We start from the raw sequence: 15,994 nt of genomic DNA, 5'->3' as shown, positions 1-15,994 counted from the left end.
AGCTCCCTCAGCCTCTCCTGGGGCTCCAGACCCTTCCCAGCTCCATTCCATTCCCTGGACATGCTCCAATCTCTCCATATTTCCATCCCAAAATTCCAGGCAGGTGGAGGTTCCCAGCCCAGGGGGAGTGGAGCAGGTGAAATGTTCTGCTCCTGTCTCCTCAGCTTGGTAGGACATGGACCTTTCCCTGGATGTTGTCTGGTGGCATCCAAGGACCATCATTTCCTTGGGAATCACCCCAGTGAGCTGCTGTGACCATAACTCCTCGCTGTGGAGACCAAACTCAGCTCTTCAGGGGCTGCTGGCTCCATGGGCAGCTTCCCTGATGAAAATTCCTGGCAGAAAATTCCTTTTGACAGGATTTTCCATTCTCTCCTTACGTTCAGAAGCTCTCCACAAGCTAAAGGGAAATTCCACACCTTCTGTTTATTATTGTTTTGGCAAACAAAGAGCAAGGAAAAAAAATTCTTTTTTTTTTTTTTAGAGGAATTGTTACTTCCAGTTAGTTCAGACCCTTGAAAATATATTCAAACCACTTAAAACTGATGCATATTCCTCAAAATTGGTTCATATTCCTCACAATTGGTTCATATCCCTCACAATGGTTATTAATCCCTCACTTTTCCAGGCTCCATTGCAGTTCCAGTGCCCATTAATTCATATTTTTATCACAAAGCCCCTTTTCCCCCTGCTCTGATTGACTCTTTCCCTGTGGATGTGGCAGTTTATTGGGATTTATTTGATCATTCCGATGGATTATTGGCACATTTTGTTCTCTGTCAAGGAGCAGGGTGATCATATCCTCATTTTCCTGGCCGTGGCAGGGCTGGCTTGCAGAGAGGGGCAGAAGCACAAGGAATTCCCATTCCTGGTTAGGATTACAGGACATGGAACTGATTTTTAGGACAAAGAATGGATTTTTTTTTCCCCTTGAAGTACCTGGAGAGGCCACGGCTTCAGTTTCTTCCATAATGAGTTTTGTAAGGATCATTAGGATGAGTCTGGGCTTGGAATGTGAAGTCATTCCAGGAAATTTCGTGGAGCTCTGTTAATTTCTGGAATGATCCATTGGATGCTGGGTTTGGTATCCTCAATGCATTGAGAGCTACAGAGGGGAAACAGAGACATCTCTACCTCCCTGCATTGGAATAACCTCTGCATCCAAAAAATCCTGGAACCATGGAATATCCTGAGCTGGAAGGGATCATCCCAACTCCCATCCCTGCCCAGATATCCCAACAATCCCACCTTGTCCAAAGGCTCCTGGAGCTCTGGCAGCCTCAGGAATGTGCCACTTCCCTGGGGAAGCTGATCCCGTTGGGTTTTGTTATCCTTGGCAAGCTAAACTCTGTCATTCTGACCCTGGAAGACCAACCATGAAATCATGGAATGGCTGAGGTTGGAAAGATGGAGTCCAGCAGGATATCCAGCAATGCCAAGGCCTCCACATCTCTGCTGGATGGAGCTGGAATTGTAAAGTTAGAAAATCCCAGGATTGTTTGGTTGGATGGAACCTTAAATCCCATCCAGTCCCACCCCTGCCATGGGCAACACCTTCCCCTACCCCAGGGTGCTCAGAGATAATTAAAAATGGTGGGAAAGCCAGGAAAACGAGGAATTCAGGATGTTCCAGGATCTTTTTCATGGCAATGAAGTTGGATAAACCCAGAATTCCCACTAACTCTGCAGAGCTCCCAGATATATCCAACGTGAGCCCTGGTGGAGTTCGGGGAGGAAATGAAAATAAAGAAAAACATATTTCTTCAATAACCTTGAAGATTCAATTTTGGAGATAAAGCAGGGCTTGATAAAATTGGTTGGGAGGGAAGATGAACTCCAACAGGAGAGGAAACAGCTGGAAGAAGGAGAGGAGCAATATTTGGCTTTAGTGGAAACAAAAAGGCAATTCTGTGTAAAACATCGGGGAGAGAAAACAGGCTTAGAAGCAATAATCTAAAATTTTATAGACTCCTGTGGGAGGAGGAAAACAAGGAAATGTTGGAGGTTATTCCCTTCTGCATAAAATTGCTGGGCACAGAAGACAAATCCATCTGCCCTCAAAGCAGCCCCAAGAACAGAGGGGATATTCCTCATTTGCCCATTTATTTATTTCATCTTGTGTTTGTTTATTTAGTTGAAGTAGAACCTAAATACAATTCCAGGCTTAAAGATGATAGCAGGGCTAGATTCCTGGGAATCAGTGATTTATGGAACTTCCAAATGGATTAAATAACTCTCAGCATTCAACACCAAGAAAATCCAAATGGATTCAAACCCTGTTTCTCAGATATTTTTGATGTCAGATCTACTCGGGGCTGTTTAATTTCAGGTCAAGGCTCTGCTTTAATGCTGGGCAGGGAAATGCAGGACTTTGGCCACATCTAAAATGGGGAATATCATGGGATTGTTTTATTTGAGGAGCCTGGAGTTCCTTCTTTCCCTGGGATCACAGAGTGTTGAGTTTTGGGTTCTCTGGGATTGGCTGGAAGGACCTTCAATCCCACCCAGTGCCACCCCAGCCATGGCAGGGACACCTCCCACTGTCCCAGGCTGCTCCAAGCCCCAATGTCCAGCCTGGCCTTGGACACTGCCAGGGATCCAGGGGCACCACAGCTTCTCTGGGAATTCCATCCCAGCCAGCAATTCCCAATTCCCAATCTCCCATCTCTCCCTGCCCTCTGGCACTGGGAAGCCATTCCCTGTGTCCTGTCCCTCCATGCCTTGTCCCCAGTCCCTCTCCAGCTCTCCTGGAGCTCCTTCAGGCCCTGGCAGGAGCTCTGAGCTCTCCCTGGATCCTTCCCTTCTCCAGGGGAACATTCCCAGCTCTCCCAGCCTGGCTCCAGAGCAGTTTTCATCCCACCACTGTTTCAGTGTCATTTGGTTCCTCCATCAATTCTCAATGCCAATATTCTCACCTTTAAAGTAATTTTCTCCCTTTTGAATCCCAGAAGTACTGAAGGGAATGAAGCACGGGAGAAATGTTTGTCTGGAATGAGGATTTGCTCCAATAAATTCCCATTTTCCCCCTGTCCCTGCTGCTCTGTCTCTGAGCTGTTCTCTTCTGGCCCGAATTTTTTTTCTATTTTCTTTAAACCTGCCCAAAGGCTTTTTTTTTTTTTTTGTGTTACCTGAGGACAATTTGCCCTCCAGCTCTGAGCTGATTCCCTCTCATTTTCCATGGATCCCACACCAAGCCATCTCCAGGGTTTCAATCCCTGACCCCAAATTTCCAAGCGTTGATCTTGGCTGCATAAAAACAGGGACAGTTCAGTGAGTTTCAGTCTCTGAGGTTTGTTCTAAGCCCCAGGCTCTGAAGGAGATGAAAACCCCACCTGGCCCAAAGGTAAATGCATAATTTAACTTAAAGCCACCACTTCTGCACATAAAACAAGATGTCCCAAGGACAGAGAAAAAAGAAATTTTGGGGGTTTATTGGTAATTGTCTTTCACAGATCAACCAAAGCAAACCCCATTTTTCTCTAAAGTGAACCAGACAGGCCCCAAATCTCCAAGGAGGGAGAAAGAAAGGAATTTTGGGGGTTTATTGGTAATTCTCTTCCACAGATAGACAAAAGCAAACCCCATTTGGTTCCAAAGTGACCTTGTCCACAGGAGAAATAAACCACAGCGGTGAGAACTGAGCTCTGTTTCAAGGCAAATAAAAGTTGCTGCAAACACTGTCCGGAAGAGCAGTAAAAATGGGTTTTTGGGGCTGTTTGAAGTCCATCCATTTGTTTTATGTGCACATTTCTGTATTTTCTGCTCTCCTCACGGCGTCTCTTTGCCTCCCCCGTCCCAGTAAAAAATGGATTTTATGGCAAGCCATTGTGCAGAGATCTCCCCCAGGTGATTCCAGTCGCACTCTGCTCCTCTCCCTGCCGGGTTTTTCCAGGTTTATCCCTGTTTTCTTTGGCACCTGAGGCTGTAACATCATTTTCCATCATTTTTTTGGGAGTGTGGGCAGGGCTGGGATGCTGGGCTGGAGGAGGTGGCACTGGTGGCATCTACAGGAGGGGACAGCCAGGAGGTCAGGCTGTGCTCCCAGGGGACAGGGACAGCAGGAGAGGGAACAGCCTCAGGCTGGGCAGGGGAGACTCAGGGTGGATATTAGGGAGGATTTCTCCATGGAAAGGGTGGTCCAGCCTAGGGAAGAGGTGGAGTGTCCACGCCTGGAGGGATTTAAAGCCATGTGGATGTGGCACTTGGGGACATGGGGCAGTGGTGGCCTTGGCAGTGCTGGGCTCCATTGCAGATCCCTCTGCAAACCTGGCACTGGCATGGAATGCAAAAGAGAATTAAATAATGATAATTTTACATGGAAATCTGCCAGCAAAATCCGTAAAATTTCAAATTCTTACCTTGTTAGGGATAAACTGAAAAAATGAGGAGTCTGTGACGTGAATGTTTGAATTTCTGAGAAGGACCTGGAGGGACAGGACACAGGGAATGGCTTCCCACTGCCAGAGGGCAGGGAGAGATGGGAGATTGGGAATTGGGAATTGCTGGCTGGGATGGAATTCCCAGAGAAGCTGTGGCTGCCCCTGGATCCCTGGCAGTGTCCAAGGCCAGGCTGGACATTGGGGTTGGAGCAGCCTGGGACAGTGGGAGGTGTCCCTGCCATGGCTGGGGTGGAATGGATGGGATTTAAGGTAATTTCCACCCCAAACCTTTCCAGGATTCCACGAAACAGGGATTTTCCTGGTTGTACCATGGATATATCTGTGCAAGGCAGGGTTTGGAATGCACAGTTCCAGGATGGATTTGCACATCTATTTTAATTTACTCACAGATGAGCAAATAGCTTTTTTCTATTTCTGGCTGTAATGGTTTTGTTTCTCTGCAATAAATCCATTCTCCAAGGTGTAATGTCTGTAATTCCAAGCTTTGGCTGGGAAATTGCTGTTTTCATTTCGCAGGGATCACAATTCCTGTGTCCTGGAGCTTCCCAAAACTCCTAAATCCCATATTTTCTGGGCTTCTCCATGGCCTGGGCTCTGTTTTGGATACCTCTACATCCACCTCAGGAGCTAAAAAACCTGGAAAAATGGCTACAGTGTAGAGTCTGGGAATAGATGGATTTGGAAGTGTGTTTTTACAATCGGGTCAAACTTAGGGAATCAGAATTCCAGAATTGTTTGGGTTGGGTGGGACCATAAAGATGATCCCATTCCCATCCCTAGCCATGGCAGGGACACCTTCCACTGTCCCAGGCTGCTCCAAGCCCAATGTCCAGCCTGGCCTTGGACACTGCCAGGGATCCACTGCAATGGGACATTCCATGGAATTTTTATTGAATTACTGAGCATAAGACCAACACTGTGGGAAGATTCCCGTTGCCTCAAAAAGGAATTTTTGGGATTCTTCTTTTTGCCTGACTCTTCCTCCATTATCAGGGTTTCTCATTTTCTTCCCAAATTTGTGCTTTTTTGGTGTGTTTTTCCCATTTATTTATGTGAATTTGCTTTTGCTTTCCCCAGGCCTCAGTGGAAATCAAGGAATTTTATGTCTCATTATCTTTGTTTTTCCACCAAACCCTTCTTTAATCCATAATTTTGTTTATCATTCATGTGGCTTATTATGATTTTTTTTTAAATCTGTGCCTATTTCATTTTTATTTCTCCGGAAAAAATTATGGGTTTAAAGCTTTTTAAAGCTCCAGACACACTGGGATTGTGACTTTTCCATACCCATCTGCTTCTGGAAGTTGTTTGGGGCATTTTTTTGGAGATCATGGCATAGAAAGGGATAAAAACAGCTCGAAATCACTCAGGAATTTATTATTATTATTATAATTATTATTATTATTATTATTATTATGTTTTGTTTTCTACCACATTAAGTAAATTTAATTTCGTATCAAATAAATAAATAAATAAATAGGATTTATTAATTAATCAGGACCTGGAGAGCTTCAAAGTTCCATTTGATGTTAGTTTTGAATTCCATATGGAAATAATCCCCAGCATAGCTGGAGCTGCCCGGAAGGAATGGCTGGAGAGCCATGGGAGCAGCGACTGAGGAGAGGTGGGAATCATGGAATGCTTTGGCAGCATCCCGATGAGCCCTGCAGTGCAGCTGGGCTGAGCTGGATTCATTCCCCAGCAGGGCTCAGCATCCCAGGATCTGCTGGAGGCTGAATTCCCACTGCTGCTCCTCCAGCAAATTCTGGTTCTGATTTTCCCTTTGGAATCAAAAATGGCCATGAGCTGTCCAAAGGAAAAATCCTCAATATTTGCCTTAAGCTGCTGCACAACTTCCCTGGGTCTCCTTGCTTCACTTGTCTGTGGTCATTGCTGGCTGCTTAGAGAATTCCAGACTGGTTTGGAATATTATTATAATATTATTGGAATATTATATTATAATATAATATTACCCAATATTATATTATTACCCACACCTTGCACTGTCCCAGGCTGCTCCAACCCCAATGTCCAGCCTGGCCTTGGACACTGCCAGGGATCCAGGGGCACCACAGCTTCTCTGGGAATTCCATCCCAGCCAGGAATTCCTAATTCCCAATCTCCCATCTCTCCCTGCCCTCTGGCACTGGGAAGCCATTCCCAGTTCTGGTCTATTCCCATAGAAATATTCAATATATTAATAAATCATTGGGGTTTCTGTTATAAAACCCATAACCCCCATTTCCAACCACATCATATAAAGTACCTGTTTGAGAACCTATAAAACAATTCCAGAGGTTTCCTGGGAGATGCAGGGCTGGAAGTTGAAGGAATTCCATCCAGTGTTCTTGAGGGTGATGATCAGAGGCTGGGAATGATGGATCAGAGGCACAGGAAGAGACAGAAAATAAATAAAAAACCAAAATTGACTGCCTGGTCCAAGTATTCATTGGAGTCTCCTCCTTCTCAGGCAGGAGACAAATCCTAGGAAGGAACTTTGGAGATCTTTCCAGGTCTTTTCCATCTTAATAATTCCAAGATTCCAAGGTGGTGAGGCTCTGATAAGACCCTGCTCAATTCTGTCATCCAACCTGATTTATCATTTCCTCCTCTTGTTTTCTGGGCTGCAAATCCTACCCCAGGACTAACAGAAGATGATTCCTTCTCCATCCCAGGTTTTTGTTGGATAACATCCCTGTGGTGTGAATCCAACCATGGCTGCAAAACCAATGGAAATCAAGGAGAGGCACCACTTTTTAATGATGATTTATTTACTATTCCCAATGCTGGAGCTGGGAGAGAGAATTAATTATTTGTTTCACTTAAAATGCAAATTGGAGAGGCCAAACCAGCAGGTGAAGCCTCTGCTTGGGGCCACGCGGTGGAAATAAATTCCCAGAATTTTCTCCTTAACAAATCCCACAAAAACCCCAGGATTTGATCCCCACCGTGAGGAGCAGCTGTCTGATTCCAACCAAACCAACATCTCACTGTCATTTCTCTTGACAGCTCCAGAACCTTCCATTCCCCATTTCCTAATCCTTAAAACATGACTGTATTTAGGCTAAAAAACTTCATTAAACATTAATAGAGATCCTGTTGTAACTCCAGGCCGGATGCTTCCCAAAGATAATTGTGGAAGAGAATAAACTGTGCTCCCTTGGCAGCTTTGCCGGAGATTTTTCCAAAACTAACAGTGGAATTATGAAAGGAACGAGTGGGGAAAAGTAAATTAAATCAAATTGCCAAAGCCTTGGGGAAGAGCTGATGCAAATGAATTCAACGCTGAGAAGTCGCAAACAACTCCAGTTTTCTTTCGGAGCTTCTGGGAAGTCACAATCCTATAAAAACAACCAAAAACCTGACAGAAAAACAAGCTGTTAACTGGTTGAGGGTTTTATCATCCCTTCTTTTTCCTGTGAAAGTTATTACCTGCAAAAGTGGGATTCGGGAATGAGCAGCCCGAGTTAATTTTCTTTTCCCGTCACTGGGTATCATCAGCCTCTGGATGGATGGGAACTGGGGGGTTTAAAGACTCTTTTGACCTTAAAGGCAGGGGAAAGTTTCATTTCCGAGCTATTTATAAGGCTAAAGTAGCTGATAAGTAAATAAAGCAGGGCGAGGGGAGGGAAGGCGCTGAATACAAATTCCTGTTAAAATCGTTAAAGCGAGCTGCCGCGGAGAGGGGAAATTGTTCCCTGGATTTGGAGCATTAAACGGGAGCAGCAAGGAAAACAAAGGAGGGAATGTTATTGCAAAGCAGAGATGAGGTTTGGATGTTCAAACATTCCGAGGATTTATGAGTAATGGGGTGAGAATGACAGAAAAATCATCCGGTAAAAGGTTTTTAACGCCTCACGCGTGGAGCTTCCGGAATATTCCTGTCCCAAAATTCTCTGGGCTCTCCCTTTCCCTCAGGGATTTAGGATTGGGATGCTGGATCAGGAGGGTCCTCGCTAGATGCTCTATATTGTTATTTGAGAGATTATTCTGCTTCTGGCTCCAAGTTTAGGGAGAATTTTCCTTGGATTTAAAGGTGTATTTTGGTGTGGCTGGAGGGAGAAGGCAAAAGGGCTGGAGAGGTCATGGATATGGAATTATCTGTGCTGAAGTGGGAAAAAAGATGGAGAACTTACATCTCAGCATGGAAAAATGCCTGGAAAATAGTAAATATTACTAAATTTGATTAGTAATTCCTCTGATATCCATTATATATGAGGATTTAGACTTTTTTTTGGGAAGTAAAAATATTTTTAGACACGGTGGTGAGAGGAAAACAGGAGATTTGGGAGAGGCAACTCACAGCTCTTCCTGAGAAGGCAGCAGAAATCTGGAATATTTTTTTTCCCAAGGGTAATTTCTACCTTTAACCCAATTGTTCCCTGCAAAGCTGCTGCCTTGGGAAACTCTTAGGGAAGCAGGAAAAGGTGGAAAAGTTGTCCTGTGAGGACAGATGGAGACACTGCAGGGACGTGTTGAGAGGCTGGAAAGAAAATAATGGAATTTTTAAAAAATTTATCTTCTTTTGTATTTTTCATTCTGTAGCTGGGGTTAAAGAATAGTCAAACTGTGATGGAATTTCCTGATGATGGACAATTGGGGGATATTATCCATGGAAAGAAGGCTGCAGAATGGAGGATTTAGGATTTCTGGGCTTTCATTTGCAGTTCTCTGCAGCAGGGAAGATTCTGGCTTCAAAATGAGACCAAGCCATTTTTGGTCTCATTTCCCATTTCTTTGGGATATTTAATCCATGGAGAGGAAGAATCGAGATGGGATTGATGGGACTTTCAAACAGTGGTTTTCACATCCTCAGGTTGTCATCAGCAATTTTTGGGGATAATTTTGTGCAAGGGACAGTTGTCCTTGGAGTCACTTTGTCATCTTGTGTAACTGAGTCCTGTGTCCCAACTCTAACGCTCTCCTGCTGTCCCCACAGACCCCCTGGCTGTGGAGTCGATGTTCCTGGAGATGTCTCTAGGATGGTTTCTAAACCCAAACCTGCACTGATGTCATCTCTAGGCCTGGTTTAACCACTTCAACATCCTCCTGCTGTCCCTGCAGACTCCCCAGCAGTGCAGCCAGTGTTCCTGGAGATGTCTCTAGGACAGTCCTAAACCCAAACCTGCACTGATCTTGTCCCTAGGCCTAGTTTTACCAATCCTAAACCCAAGCCTGCACTAATCTAATCTCTAGGCCAGATTTAACTCCTCTAACTCCCTCCTGCTGTCCCCACAGACCCACCAGCGGTGGAGTCGACGTTCCTGGAGATGTCTCTAGGACAGTTCTAAACCCAAATTTGCATTAATCTCATCTCTAGGCCCAGTTTTACCAGTTCTAAACCCAAGCCTGCACTAATGCCATCTCTAGGCCTGGTTTAACCCCTCTAACACCCTCCCACTGTCCCCACAGACCCCCCGGCCATGGAACCAACATTCCTGGAGATGTGTCCAGGACAGTCCTAAACCCAAGCCTGCACTAATTCCATCTCTAGGCCAGGTTTAACCCCTCTAACTCCCTCCCGCTGTCCCCGCAGACCCGCCGGCGGTGGAGCCGACGTTCCTGGAGCTGCGGCAGGGCCAGGGCCGCAGCGTCACCATGAGCTGCCGCGTGCTCAGAGCGTACCCCACGCGGGTCCTGACCTACGAGTGGCGCCTGGGCGGCAAGCTGCTGCGCACGGGGCACTTCGACCTGCAGGACTCCACGGAGTTCACCGTCAGCAGCCTCTCCCGCGACTCCTACGGCATCTACAACTGCAACATCATCAACGAGGCGGGCGCCGGCCGCTGCAGCTTCCTCGTCACAGGTACGGGAAAAACTTAAAATTCCACTCGTAAAATCATTTTTTGGATGGTTTTTTTGAAGGGATTTTAGGGGGTTTGTTCGCCTTTCTCGGGGGGATTGATATTTCTCTTCAGAAGTTTCTGCTCGCTGAGCGTTTGGGTTTTGGTGGGTGAGGCTTGATGGGTCTGCATGGACAAAAAGAAGATTCCCAGATTTTGAGGGTTTGGAATCTCCAGGCTGGGATTAGTCAGAAGATATAAAGGAGATAAATGGACATTCCCAAACATCACCCCCTAACAGGGATTGGAGACAATCTGTGTGGGAAAAGATTGATAAGAGAAGCAAAAAATGAGGATCAAATAAACATCAAAGTGGTCAATAACCAAGAGGAGATTGAATGCAAAGGATGGTGTAATGTAGAACCAATGAATGAGAATTTTGGGGGGTTTTATAATGTATAAATAAGGGAAAAGTCTGGGAAAGAAAGGTGTGGTTGGGATGATTTCTACTGCTAACCAAATTAGCATCAAAGATAAAGAGATAATAACCAAGAGGAGATTGAATATTAAGAATGGTGTTATTTGGCACCAATGAATGAGAATTTTGGGGTTTTTTTTTAATGTATAAAAATCCATCATGGTTTGGATCCCGGACTGTGGAAATTTATTCCAAAACCGTTATTTTGGCAGGATTGGGGCAGTTTGAGTGGTTTTAGCAAACCACAAAACTGAAAATTAGTCCTAAAATGATTTTATGATTTCCCCCACCTCCCATCCCTCCCTGTGCTCATTTAGAGTTCATCCCATCCTGCTGATTTATTTTGGGTTATGGATGCTGGAAGTAACATTTTGACTTTTCTTAGTCTTTTAAGGTTAAAACCAAGTTTATTTAGTAAATAAATTGTGTGCTCTGTTGTGCTCCCCAGTCTCAGCAGCACAGATGGAGTTGAAGCTCTGGGGAACTTAAAATGCTGAAAAAAAATTGATGAAATGGTTAAAAAGGAGGCTTGGATTTCACCGGGAATGTGAATAGAGACAAGAAATTGGGACTTCTTAGACATGATTGGGAAAAAAAAAATAGCCTAATAAATAACTCCAAGGCAGGAATGTGGCAGTTGTGTGGAGCTTTTGTTTCAGGGGGAATAATGGGTTGTTGTAACCCATTTTTAGCTGGTTTATTTCTGCTTTTTCGTGGAGGAAAATAGAAATGTGCTGGAGTGAGGCTGCAGAGAGCCACTGGTATGCTCAGAGAAAACATTTCAGTGCAGCATTTAAAGCAGCCTGGCTTGAAATATTTATTTTGACCCCAGAGTCTGCAAAATCTCTCACTTTTTTTTTTTTTTCCCCTGTATATTTTGAGCCAGATTGGAGGCGGTGAAAGCCAAATAAATCACACATGGAAAAAGGGTTAATTTATAGCATCTGGGCCAACGGGAGGCAGATGTAACCTGCCAGTCTCTTCCAAATAAATAAGAAGTGACAAGGCCAATTGTGTTTGTGGGGAAGCAAAGCTGAGTTCATGCTCCTCGCAGCTTCAGCGCTTTGATATTTTATTCAGGGCTTGATAGCCCAGATCATATCCAGGGAGCAACAAGGAGTCCATTCCAGGCTGTGGCTTCTTCAAACCCTGCCAGGGCTGGGAGCAGAGAAATCAAAATAACTCCACGGATGGCAGAGATGCTGAGGAGCTTCCCTGGGGGAGGCTTTGGGTGCTGGAGGAGGAGGGGATGAGCACAGGGAGGTTCTCCCTCCCTGGAGCAGCTGCCGAGGTCATGGAGTTCCTCCAGGACACAGCTGAGCCCTCCCTGGGTCACGTCCTGCTCTGCCAGCTGGGGACACCCAGGAACAGCTTTGGCACAGTGCCTTGGGTTCCTCAAGGCAGGGGGGCTGAGCTCTGTGGTTTCCAAGTGCAGAGTAGGGATGGAGTGAGACTTGTGTTGGTGTCAGAAGGGCTGGGGCCACGTTTTTATCTTCTTCTTCTTCTGCTTCTTCTTCTCCTTCTTCTTCTTCTCCTACTTCTTCTTCTCCTCCTTCTTCTTCTTCTTCTTCTTCTTCTTCTTCATCTCCTCCTCCTCCTCTTCCTCCTCCTTCTTCTTTCTTCTCCTTCCTCTTCTTCCACCTCCTCCTTCCCCACTGCCTTGTCCTCCTTCTCCTTCTCTTCCTCCTCCTTCTTCTTCTTTCTTCTTCTCCTTCCTCTCCTTCCTCTTCTTCCACCTCCTCCTTCCCCTCTGCCTTGTCCTCCTTCTCCTTCTCTTCCTCCTTCTTCTTTTTTCTTTCTCTTCTTTCTCCCTCTTCCTCCTCCTCATTCCTCCCCCTTCTTCATCATTTTCAATTATTAATATTCTACATCCTGAACAAGTGGCAGGACAGGGAACAGCCTCAAGTTGCACCATGGGAAGTTTATGGACATTAGGGGAAAATTCTCCATGGGAAGGGTTGTCAGACACTGCCCAGGGCAGTGGTGGAGTCACAATCCCTGGAATTGTTCAAAAGCCATGGATGTGGCTCTTCAGGCCATGGGTTAGCTGTGAACTCAGCCATTTAGCACTGAGATTACCTAGAACTGAGTTTACCTCACAAATCTTGGTTTAACATTTATCTTCAGCAACTGAAAACTTGGGCAAACTTGAATTTGCTGTGCTGGGGATGCCTTGGGCGGAATTTGTCCCAAAAGTTGTGTCCAAAGGAGGATTTTTACTTTTTTTTAGGCCATATTTTTTACCCTGTCAGTTAAATTCTTTAATCAGGGCTGGATACACATCCATGTGAGATTCCTTCCTTAATTTACTCCAGGAATCTGTCTGTCCTGAGTGGATGGGGCTACAGATTTAATATTAAAATTTCATATTTCAATTATTCATCACAGCCCTGGGTAGCACTAAACAAAGCTCTAACAGCATTCCATGGACTTAATTCCTTTTATCAACCAACTTCTGATCCCACCAGCGAGGGAAGACAGTCTGGAATATTAATTCCATGTTGTTCTGGCCTCTGGAATTTCTCTGCCACGGGATATTGCATTAATTAATGAGCTCATCTTTAATTATTTACTTTGTCTTACATCACCCTGTCAGCGCTTCTGGCCAAGTGCAACATCAAGCCAATCAAGGGCTAATTACGGAGGTTTTAATTGTTAGGTTGTGATCAGAGCTTTCCCTTTCCTTAGAGCTCTTGGAAGCTCTTTGGAGCTGCTGATGCTGAACTGAGAGCACAACAAACCTGACGATCCAAACACTCCTTCCTTGCCAATCCCTTCAGAAGGGATTATCCCAATCCATTCCAGCTGTGCCAGGAAAAATTAATGTTGGAAAAGAACTCTGGGATGATGAAACCCAACCATCACCATGGGATTATTCCAATCCATTGCAGCATTCCAGTTGTGCCAAGAAAAATTAACATTGGAAAACACCTCTGGGATGATCAAGTCCAACCATCACCATGGGATTATTCCAATCCATTGCAGCATTCCAATCATGCCAGGAAAAATTAAAGTTGGAAAAGACTTCTGAGATGATCAAACCCAACCATCACCATGGGATTATCCCCATCCATTGCAGCATTCCAGTTGTGCCAGGAAAGATTAATGTTGGAGAAGATCTCTGGGATGATGAAACCAAACCATCACCATGGGGCCACTCAGGTACCTCACTGTGCATGAGGATCTCACATCTCCTGCCTTGGCTTCTCCCAGGAAACTGGGATTGGAGGAGGAGGACAAGGGAACATCCCTTCTGGTGATCCCAGCATGCACCTCTGGAAGGAGCTCATTGGAAACTCATTCAGGAATTTCTGCCCCAGGGTTTGTTCTGTGCCCTTGGCAGTGTTCCCAGTAGTGCCATGGTCCTCAGCGTGGAGCTGGAATCATTTCCCAATTCCCACAGAATTCCCAGAAAAGCTATGGTGCCCCTGGATCCCTGGCAGTGTCCAAGGCCAGGTTGGACAGGGCTTGGAGCAACCTGGGACAGTGAAAAATGTCCCTGCCCATGGATAATCCTTAAAATCCCTTCCAACCCAAATCATTCTTGGATTCTTGCTGTGTTCCAATTCTTTTTACTCTCAATCCCAAAAAACCTGAGGCGAACACCCCTGGCTATTCCTTGGAACAGCCCCACAACTGCTCTGAAGTGTCTTCAGCTTGCTCACTGACAAGTGACACCACTTCCCCCTTCCCATGCCATTCCCATGGGATTTCTGTGGGATTCCCACAAATTGTCACCTCCCCACTGAGCCAGGGATTTCTTTTGGGTTTTGTGGATCCCATGGATTTAGGAATTGCTTCCTGCCAGGATGTGCACACCTGGAGGGTGCGTGTAATCCATATAAAAATGAAGATATGGAATGATGGCAGCTATGGATTTCTGGGAATGGGAACTTCCCAAAGCTCACCCATCCCAATGTGGGAACCAGGAAGCTCCAGATCCTCCTCAAAACTGGACTTATTTATCCCTCAAGGCATCACCACACAGGCCATCACCCCAAATTTATGGGAATGGAGCTGAGGAACACCTCGTGCTCAGCTCCTGGGGTCACATCACATCTCGGGATGAGAAGGAAGGATTGGTGGGATTGGGAATTCCATGCGGGGAGCAGCAGGAATTGCAGGAAGAGGAATGGGAGCTCTTCCACGGCTCAGCCAGCAGATGTCATGTTTGGGTATCGCTGGGAGGAGTTGGGTGCTCGGGAAAACCCGAGGGAAAGGGGAGGAATCAGGGAAGGGCAGGTGGAGAAGGAATCTCATGGATCAGCATTCCACACTTTTCTTGGGATCAGCATCTTGGGGTGTAGGTTTCTGTGCTTGGAATGGGAACCTCCAAACCTATTGGAGATGGACAGAGCACGGATAAACTGGGATTTGTGCCCCAATTAGGCATTAGGAAGTTCCGTTTATTCCCAAATCATTCCTTCCCTGCAAGTTACAATAGATTGGTAAATGTACAGATCCTTTTGGAAGAGATTTTTCTGAGAAGTGTGGGGAAATGTTATCCCCAAGTTCCCAGTGAGAGTAGCTATGGGATTGTCTGTCCCTGCAGTGAGGAATTCCCTGGAAGACTTGCCTCCTCCGCCTATCTGGAGGATTATTTATTATTAATATTTGAATATTAACACACTTTGTTAGCTCTAACACTGCTCTGAAATATCTGCAGCTGCTCAGCCCAAACCATTCCAGGCCCTGGAAGTCCCTCCTGGAGGACTAAGGGAAAACCAACCTGCATGAACATTTTAAGGTCGTTTCAATGCCAAAGCATTCCCTGATTTTCTGCTCCTGTGGTCCAGGGGAGGCTGGAGATGATGGAAATGATTCAGCTGCAGGATTGGGATGAGGAGCAGATCCAGGAGGAGACAGATGTTGCCTTTCACAGATGCAAATGGAGCACAAAAAAAATCTTCTCTTCCTTCCTGCAAGCCTTCCATGAAATATAGATCCTGCAATAAGGCAGAGCACAGGAAGGGACAGCATTTTCCGTAAACTCTGTCTCCCACTATTTCACCCAGTTAAATGTAGTGTTTTATTTAGGATTTATGCTCTCCCAGTGTTTTAAAGATGGAAAGGGCTGGAGCTGCAGTTGCCAAAAGGGGGAAGCATTTGTAAATCTCTGCTTTTATTTCCTTTCCCCCTGAAGGTTTATGGGAGATGGGATAAAGTGGGAGCTGCTCTGCTCATCATTTTCTTGGCACCAGCAGTGCCACAGAAAAGGGACAGAGATGCTGCACTTCCCAGGCATCAAACTCCAAGGAATTGGCAGAACTTGATGGGGAGATAAGGGGAAAACAGATCAGGAAATGATTCCTTGGATGCCCCGTGTCTGCTGG

The 15,994-nt window shown here is 45.6% G+C and overlaps 1 protein-coding gene across 1 annotated transcript in view; it reads left to right on the top strand.

Annotated features, from left to right (window-relative positions):
* MDGA2 (MAM domain containing glycosylphosphatidylinositol anchor 2) overlaps positions 1 to 15,994 on the top strand; it is a 222,688-nt gene that overhangs the window by 167,568 nt on the left and 39,126 nt on the right. Inside the window, exon 9 of the mRNA XM_085060885.1 lies at positions 9,937 to 10,206. Within this exon, the coding sequence (XP_084917011.1) occupies positions 9,937 to 10,206 (270 nt within the window). The remainder of the gene's footprint in view (positions 1 to 9,936; positions 10,207 to 15,994) is intronic.

This window comes from Lichenostomus cassidix, chromosome 5 (genome assembly GCF_008360975.1).
Source record: "Lichenostomus cassidix isolate B80296 chromosome 5, HeHo_3.0, whole genome shotgun sequence".
NCBI lineage: Eukaryota > Metazoa > Chordata > Aves > Passeriformes > Meliphagidae > Lichenostomus > Lichenostomus cassidix.
Note: the sequence above shows the minus strand (reverse complement) of the source record. Positions and strands in the feature narration are given on the sequence as shown.